The sequence below is a fragment of the Salvelinus sp. IW2-2015 genome, linkage group LG8 (assembly GCF_002910315.2).
Source record: "Salvelinus sp. IW2-2015 linkage group LG8, ASM291031v2, whole genome shotgun sequence".
NCBI classification, from domain to species: domain Eukaryota; kingdom Metazoa; phylum Chordata; class Actinopteri; order Salmoniformes; family Salmonidae; genus Salvelinus; species Salvelinus sp. IW2-2015.
In genome coordinates, this window is record NC_036848.1 from 5,673,117 (window position 1) to 5,682,008 (window position 8,892).

Sequence of the window (8,892 nt, forward strand, 5' to 3'; positions counted from 1 at the left end):
CTGATGTCGGGATGCTGAAGGGAGATGGACCTGGAGGAGTGAAGGCTGCAGGATGGTAGGATGTCAGACAGGTACTTGGGTCAGAGTTGTGGATAGCTTGGTAGGTGTGAATCAGGATTTTAAAGTCAATGCATGAGCATATGGGGAGCCAGTGGATGTTGAACAGCACTGGAGTGATGTGCTCACGGAGGGAGGTGTAGGTGAGGACACGTGCAGCACAGTTCTGGACATATTGTAGCCTGTTTAGACACATGGCATACGCACCAACAAACAGAGCTATTCAATAGTCCAGGCAGAGCAAGATACAGACGTGGATGAGTCGTTCAGCTGCATGTTGTGAAAGCATAGGTCGTAACCTGGCAATGTTCTGTAGATGGAAAAATTCAAGTTTGGTCACACTTTTGATGTACGCCTCAAACGAGAGCGGACTGTCAAATATCGCACCCAGGTTGAGAACCTCACTGGAGGAGAGGACCTTGTCACCAATATATCAATTATCATTGATCCTACTTGAATGAAGGGACTTGTAGTCAAAACAATGTTTGCTTCTTTGCTCTCAAACTTTAAAGCACAGGAAACAACTGAAGGGGATTGTTACACAGACAAAGTTCAATAGTTGCCCTCAAATAAAAGTTGAATCCATTGACATAGAGCAGCTGCTATATTATCAATATATATTATAATATACTGTATATTGTTTAGCCCTCAAGCTTACAGTGCACTCGGAAAATAATCTGATTTTTCCCACATTTTGTTACGTTACGGCCTTAGTCTAAAATTGATTAAATTGTTCCCCCCCATCAATCTACACACAACACCCCAAAATGTGCAACTGAGCAAGAGGACAAGTACATTCGTTTTTGCTCTGACATGCACTGTCAACTGTGGGATCTTATATAGAAAGGTGTGTGCTTTTTCCAATCATGTCCATTCAATTGAATTTATTTAATTGTAGAAACATCTGAAGGATGATCAATGAAAACAGGATGCACCTGAGTGTCACGTTCCTGGGGAAATGGCTACCTAAATATGATCCCCAATCAGAGACAACGATAAACAGCTGCCTCTGATTGGGAACCACACCAGGCCAACATAGACATACAATTCCCCTAGATAACCCACCCTTAATCACACCCCGACCTAACCAACATAGAGAATAAACAGCTCTCTATGGTCAAGGCGTGACACTGAGCTCAATTTAGAGTCTCATAGCAAAGGGTCTGAATACTTATGTAAATATGGTATTTCTGTTTTTTATTTAATACATTTACAAAAATTTCAAAAAACCTGTTTTCACTTTGTCATTATGGGGTATTGTGTGTAGATAGATGTGGACCTTTGTTATTTAATCCAAAATAAAAATCTGAAATATCACATTTAAGTATTCAGACACTTTACTCAGTACTTTGTTGAAGTACCTTTGGCAGCGATTACAGCCTTGAGTCTTCTTGGGTATGACGCTACAAGCTTGGCACACCTATATTTGGGGAGTTTCTCCCATTCTTCTCTGCAGATCATCTCAAGCTCTGTCAGGATGGATATGGAGCATTGCTGCTCAGAGATGATTGATCAGGTTCAAGACCGACTATGGCTGAGCCACTCAAGGAACCTCAGAGACTTGTCCCGAAGCCACTCCTGCATTGTCTTGGCTGTGTGCTTAGGATCGGTGTCCTATTGGAAGGTGAACCTTCGCCCCAGTCGGAGGTCCTGAGCACTCTGGACCAGGTTTTCATCGAGGATCTCTGTACTTTGCTCCGTTCATCTTTCCCTCAATCCGGACTAGTCTCTCAGTCCCTGCCGCTGTAAAACATCCCCACAGCATGCTGCCGCCACCACCATGCTTCACCGTAGGGATGGTGCCAGGTTTCTTCTAGACGTGACACTTGGCATTCAGGCCAAAGAGTTCAATCTTGGTTTCATCAGAACAGAGAATGTTGTTTCTCATGGTCTGAAAGTCTTTAGATGCCTTTTGGCAAACTCCAAGTGGGCTGTCATGTGCCTTTTACCGAGAAGCGGCTTCCGTCTGGCAACTCTACCATAAAGGCCTGATTGGTAGAGTGCTGCAGAGATGTTTGTCCTTCTGGAAGGTTCTCCCATCTCCACAGAGGAACTCTAGTGCTCTGTCAGAAAGACCATTTTGTTCTTGGCCACCTCCCTTCCTCCCTGATTGCTCAGTTCGGCTGGGCAGCCAGCTCTAGGAAGAGTATTGGTGGTTCCAAACTTCTTCCATTTAAGAATGATGGAGGCCACTGTGTTCTTGGGGACCTTCAGTGCTGCAGATCTGTGCCTCGACACAATCCTGTCTCGGAGTTCCACAGAAAATTCCTTCGACCTCATGGCTTTGGTTTTATTCTGAAACGCACTGTCAACTGTGAAACCTTATATAGACAGGTGTGCCTTTCCAAATAATTTCCATTCAATTGAATTATCCACAGGTTGACTCCATCAAGTTGTAGAAACATCTCAAGGATGATCAATGGAAACAGGATGCGCCTGAGCTCAATTTCGAGTCTCATAGCAAAGGGTCTGAATACTTATGTAAATAAGGCATTTCTGTTTTTTAATTAATACACTTGCCAAAATTTCTAAAAACCTGTTTTTACTTTGTCATTATGGGGTATTGTGTGTAGATTAATTGCTGTTTTTTATTTCATCCATTTTAGAATGAGGCTGTAACGTAACAAAATGTGGAAAAAGTCAAGGGGGTCTAAATACTTTCCAAATGGCCTGTATATAAAAAAAAAATCCTGATAAATAAAATGGGTAAGAATTCAATGATATTATGCTATTTATATGCTTTAATTACATAAACAGGTAAATGTCTTAATGACCTTGGTAGGCTGCTTTTGTGTTTATCCTATGGATTCTTGGACAACTGAGAGCATGTGCAAAAAGATAGTGACCCTTAGTGGAGATTTGAGGGAATGCATGCCACAAATGAGTCAGCCAACAGTAGCTGGTAGTACAACATATTTAAATACTTAAAAAGTTACAAATTACCGTTCAAAAGTTTGGGGTCACTTACATATTTCCTTGTTTTTGAAAGAAAAGCACATTTTTTTGTCCATTAAAATAACATGAAATTGATCAGAAATACAGTGTAGACAATGTTAATGTTGTAAATTACTATTGTAGCTGGAAAAGGCAGATTTTTAATGGAATATCTACATAGGCCTACACAGGCCCATTATCAGCAACCATCACTCCTGTGTTCCAATGGCACGTTGTGTTAGCTAATCCAAGTTTATATTTTTAAAAGGCTAATTGATCATAAGAAAACCCTTGTGCAATTATGTTAGCACAGCTGAAACTGTTGTGCTAATTAAAGAAGCAATAAAACTATACTTCTTTAGACTAGTTGATTGTCTGGAGCATCAGCATTTGTGGTTTCGATTACAGGCTCAAAATGGCCAGAAACAAAGAACTTCCTTCTGAAACTCATGTCTATTCTTGTTCTGAGAAATGAAGGCTATTCCATGCGAGAAATTGCCAAGAAACTGAAGATCTCGTACAACGCTGTGTACTACTCCCTTCACAGAACAGCTCAAACTAGCTATAACCAGAATAGAAAGAGTGGGAGGCCCCAGTAAATAACTGAGCAAGAGGACAAGTACATTAGAGTGTCTAGTTTGAGAAACAGACACCTCACAAGTCCTCAACTGGCAGCTTCATTAAATAGAACCCGCAAAACACCAGTCTCAACTTCAATAGTGAAGAGGCGACTGGGATGCCGACCTTCGAGGCAGAGTTCCTCTGTCCAGTGTCTGTGTTCTTTTGCCCATCTTAATCTTTTATTGGCCAGTCTGAGATATGGATTTTTCTTTGCAACTCTGCCTAGGCCAGCATCCCGAAGTAACTTCTCCACAATCCTGTCTCGGAGATCTACAGAGAATTCCTTAACAGGTGTGCCTTGTTAAAAGTTGATTTGCGGAATTTATTTCCTTCTTAACGTGTTTGAGCCAATCAGTTATGTTGTGACATGGTATAGGATGGTATACAGAAGATGGTATTTTACCAAATAAGTCCATATTTTGGCAAGAACAGCTCAAATAGGCTTAGAAATGACAGTCCACCATTACTTTTATACATGAAGGTCAGTCAATACGGAACATTTCAAGAACTTTAAAAGTTTCTTCAAGTGCAGTTGCAAAATCCATCAAGCGCTATGGTGAAACTGGCTCTCATGAGGACAACACATGAAAGGAAGACTCAGAGTTACCTCTGCTGCAGAGGATAAGTTCATTAGAGTTACCAGCCTCAGAAATTGCAGCCCAAATAAATGCTCCAGAGTTCAAGTAACAGACACATCTCAACATCAACTGTTCAGAGGAGACTGCGTGAATCAGGCCTTCATGGTCAAATTGCTGCAAAGAAACCACTACTAAAGGACACCAATAAGAAGAGACTTGCTTTGAGATTTGAGATTTTTGGTTCCAACCAGTGTCTTTGTGAGACGCAGAGTAGGTGAACAGATGAACTCCGCCTGTGTGGTTCCCACAGTGAAGTATGGTGGAGGTGTGATGGTGCTTTGCTGGTGACACAGTCTGTGATTTATTCAGAATTCAAGGCACCCTTAACAAGCATGGCTACCACAGTATTATACCTAGGAGTGATGGAGTGCTGCGTCAGATGACTTGGCCTCCACAATCACCAGACCTCAACCCAATTGAGATGGTTTGGGATGAGTTGGACCAGAGTGAAGGAAAAGCAGCCAACAAGTGCTCAGCATATGTGGGAACTCCTTCAAGACTGTTGGAAAAGCATTCCAGGCGAAGCTGGTTGAAAGAACGCAAAGCTGTCATAAAGGCAAAGGGTGGCTACTTTGAAGAATCTAAAATATATATTATGATATGTTTAACACTTTCAGTTACTACATGATGCCATATGTGTTATTTCATAGTTTTGATGTCTTCCCTATTATTCTACAATGTAGAAAATAGTAAAAATAAAGAAAAACCATTGAATGAGTAGGTACATCCAAACTCAGGTTAGCATGAGTGCTCAACAATGCACTCTCCTACCTCGGGGTCTCTTCTCAGTTTCTGTCACAAAGATACCTGAAACAATACTTTCAAATCAACATTTTTATTGAACCTTAAATTAACGTATCCTTTATCTATCTCTATCCACACATACACAAAATTATTTACAACAACGGTGATGACCAAATTCAAGCAACACCCACCATTCAGACATCCACGCAGCAATAATCAGATGTTTCTACTGGAGCTAGAGTTGGGTCTCCTGTGGCAACATGTAACTTTTTGGGCAACCCGACCAAATTCGCACAGAAATTTGGGTTATAGATCTATTATTCTACTTTAAAGCAAGTCTAAGAAGCGGTATATCTGTTCTATGCTTAAGTTTTGTTTTTGAGTCTTACGTTCAGTTTTGTACACACGCTTAAAAAAGCTGAAACAATATGTTTGGCTATGGAAAATAGATTTCAATGGTTTAGATGTACAATGATTCTCTACACTATACTAGCTTATTTTGTTATATAAACTGATATTAGGCTAACTATTAAGAGTTTTAGCAACCAGGAAATGGTGGCGGGATTTCTGCATAGTGAAACTTAAGTGCCATTCACATGTGCTATTGCCATCGACACAACATGTGGCACCTTAAGATAAAAATAAAAAGAGCAAGTTGCTAAATGAAAATAAAATTCTAAAATGTGGCATTTCATAAAAACAGTATCTGATCAAAGGTAATATAGCTTCTGAGCTTAGTTTTTTCTTGGTTGTGGTCACTGGTGATGCAGATCCACAACGATCTGATTACTATGAAATGAATGACCAGCAGTAAGAGAATAGATGGAATACATTTTTTTTTTAAATGTAGGTGAATGTCTGCTGGCATAAGAGTGAGTCATTGTAGAAGAAACATCGGTTGAATGTGTATGTAAACGAAAAGGTATGCTTGTCCAGTAGGGAGCAGTGATAGTCGGCTATGACTCAAAGTGTCGCAGGTTTGGAGAGGGTGAAACCAGTGGATGAGTCATGGGTGTTTGGCTTTAGATGTATATGGGGTGGTATTGCTTGTGAGTCAGTTTCTTTCTGCAGGTTGGACAAGTGTGGGATCTCGACAGCGAGTCGCGGAGGCACTGACTGCAGAAAAGGTGACCACATTTTGTGGAGACCACTAGTCTGCCACTTTCAATGATCTAGAGGAAGAGGAAAACAGGATCTTAGTTGAAGAGACAACTTCACATTCTGGTAGCTACACAGCAATTACAGAAACAGTTTGGCATAGTCACCTTCACACACACAATGAAGTATGTTTCTCTTACCTCAGCATAGGAGTCCATACACACTGGGCAGCTGACTGTACCTGGCGTAGACCTGTGGAGAACAACAGACAATCAGGATCTACCGCAACTCAAGGTCATGATTTCAGTGGTCACATGCCAATATTATGAGTGGATAAATGGATGGATGAGATTGATGCTTTTATGTGCCCTAATGCAAATATTCTAGTAAAATTGTTTAAAAAAAACAATTTTATATGTCACCTGATAAGATTATCATGGTCAGAGAGGTTGTTAGTTAGTACCTGGCTCTACTGCTGGCCTGTAGAGAAGATAGGAGGTCAGCACTGAGGCTCCCATTGGCATCCCCCTCCTCATCACTGCTCAGCACGTAACTCTCACCGCCAAGTCCACGTCTGCCCCGAAGCCCTGATGTGCCATTTAGCAGATAAACATGCATTTTTCTAACTGAGTTTGTCTGATGTAGTGATGAATGATTACTTGAGGGTCAAAACGTATAGTTAATCTAAATATAAATCTCTGTGATTAAGGAAAACAATGAATTACCTTCATCGACAACCTGGTCTCCCCATTCGCAATCATAAAGTGGTGGAAAATAATAAAATAGAAACATAAAATGTCAACATTTCAGTCTTTAAACAGTGACAAAAGCTTATTGTTATCAATACATTTAAAACAGCTAATGCATACATCATTATTTGCATAGAGAGAGCTCCCAAACTCACCACCACAGAATCATTGTTGGTCAAGTCAACCACAGTTGACTCAGAACCTTCACATGTCAAGTCCACCACCTCCTCACCTGCACAGCCAAAAGAAGGGTTTGAAACATATCCATAATCAACAAGAGAGAAAGGCATAAAGCATTTGGTACTCACTGCTAGTCCTACTGCTCTCCAGCACAGCAATGGTCTCAGCAGCGGCTGCTGCACGAAGTGGCACAGTGGTGGTGACTCTGCTACTCTTGGCTGTGCGTCTGGAACTTGAGGGGGCTCCAGTCCTTCTCTTCCTCTGTGTCTGTGACAAAGTACTGCTTCTTAGTAACCAGACCACTTTGCTTAAGTGAAAATGAAACTTTTGGAGGGTTATCATGTGGCAGGAATGTAGGCCTACAACAAACACTACACATTGCCTGCTACCGTAGGCTGAATGCTAGAACAGCCATTTACATGTTAAAAATGTTATGGGATGCATTTTCTCTGTCGTTTTTGACGTTAGGCCACTCTGGTAGGCCTACATTATGATCAAATAGCCTCAGCAGGTACAGCCTCAGTGTACACAGTAAACGCACACTGAAAGTTGCAAGGAATTTTCACAAACAGAACTGACATTTTCTCTGTGCCTAAAAAAATGAGAGGGATGTAAAGGTGAGAACTTACTGTACTGCTCATGTTGTGATGGGAAAGGTGTGGATGAAAATCGGTAAAATATAGTACACGCTGAAAAATCTACATCTGTTCCAACTCAAGCTCTTGAGACCAATTTAAGAGTAATCTGGGGAAATAAAATAAACCAATGACGTTACAAAACAAGCAGTCACATCTGATAAACACAACACACACTAGGCATGAGCCTTTACAATATTTAGTTTTTTTGTTGTTGAAAAATAGAAACCTATTAACATTAGCTAGCTAATAAAACCAAACAGCACCACAATCCATCTCAGTCTCTGTGCTTCTCTGCTTAGAGAAAGAAGGTGAGTTTAGATACTAGCTACGTTTATCCACAAACATTATAAGTAACCAATTGTTGTGTGGTTTAGTTGCTGTGATAACAAAAACCACTGGTTAGCTAGCTAATGAGGTTAGCTTGCATATTAGTTGGGTCTGAGCAGGGCAGTTCATCAAGCGTAGGCTTATCCCGAGAACATGGTCATTAACACGGTTTATTAAGCATGACATGTGTCTAAACAACTAGCTAAAGTATCTGGTTATCACAAATGCAGTGGATAATGAAAAGACGAGCTATAGTAGCGAGAATTAACATTTTAGCTAACGAACAAAGCAAAGATAGCTAATTTAGCTAGTAACGCTAACACGCTCCTATGCAAACTCTACCTCCTTGTAAAATAGGCTTACAACCTGAGTCAGCTTTACCTAACGTTAACAAAAACATTCAACATTTGGGTGAGTGACTGGTGACAGCTAGATGTATCAAATTATAAATAGTCCTGGTTTAAAATGGGGTACATACCTTTTCAATCACTTTTTGAAAATCAACTTCCTCTCTCCTGCAGCCTGCTAACCAAATACAACCGGAAACGCTTCTTCTTCTTTGGGGTTGGGTTGGCGGATCGTATCCACACGCCCCCCCTTCATAGAATGAGAAAATGCAGCAGCAGCCCCGGTGGGCAGAGCTGGGCACGTTGGATTGGGACACGTTTTTTTTAAGCTTGTCATTTTACCATGGGTCCGCAATGGTCATGTGTAGCCTAGTTGAGATCAGTGTATTGCATTTAATTTCGTCTTTGAGTTAAGTAAAAATATATTTCAGTAGTAAACAGGGAAACAACAACGAGTCCCAGGCAGTTCACAATAGAAAATACCAGAGGGGCATCATTTACTAGGCTACCTAAATTATTGGGATCATCTGGTTACCACCAGTTTTTAATTTATTTGTAT

The 8,892-nt window shown here is 40.7% G+C and overlaps 1 protein-coding gene across 3 annotated transcripts; it reads right to left on the bottom strand.

Moving 5' to 3' along the window:
* Positions 1–5,069: 5,069 nt before the first annotated feature.
* Positions 5,070–8,571, bottom strand: LOC111967325 (E3 ubiquitin-protein ligase RNF4). 3 transcript variants are annotated; one of them, XM_023992265.2, is made up of 8 exons: positions 8,465–8,571; positions 7,651–7,765; positions 7,150–7,288; positions 6,997–7,073; positions 6,818–6,830; positions 6,556–6,679; positions 6,293–6,344; positions 5,070–6,166 (listed from the first exon to the last, which is right to left on the bottom strand). In XM_023992265.2, the coding sequence occupies exons 2-8, from the start codon at positions 7,660–7,662 to the stop codon at positions 6,017–6,019; spliced, it is 567 nt and encodes a 188-aa protein (XP_023848033.1). In that variant the 5' UTR covers positions 7,663–7,765; positions 8,465–8,571; the 3' UTR covers positions 5,070–6,016. The 3 variants fall into 3 exon arrangements, with proteins under 3 accessions (XP_023848033.1, XP_023848034.1, XP_070300810.1); XM_023992266.2 differs by lacking the exon at positions 8,465–8,571 and adding an exon at positions 8,368–8,457; XM_070444709.1 differs by lacking the exon at positions 8,465–8,571 and adding an exon at positions 8,329–8,351.
* Positions 8,572–8,892: the final 321 nt, after the last annotated feature.

What these genes read in the sequence shown, in the direction of transcription:
- LOC111967325 (XM_023992265.2), bottom strand. An exon ending in GGAGAGCAGTAGGACTAGCA is followed by an intron (nt 7,074 to 7,149) that starts GTGAGTACCAAA and finishes TTGGCTGTGCAG; the next exon opens with GTGAGGAGGTGGTGGACTTG. An exon ending in GTATGGACTCCTATGCTGAG is followed by an intron (nt 6,167 to 6,292) that starts GTAAGAGAAACA and finishes CTCTTCCTCTAG; the next exon opens with ATCATTGAAAGTGGCAGACT.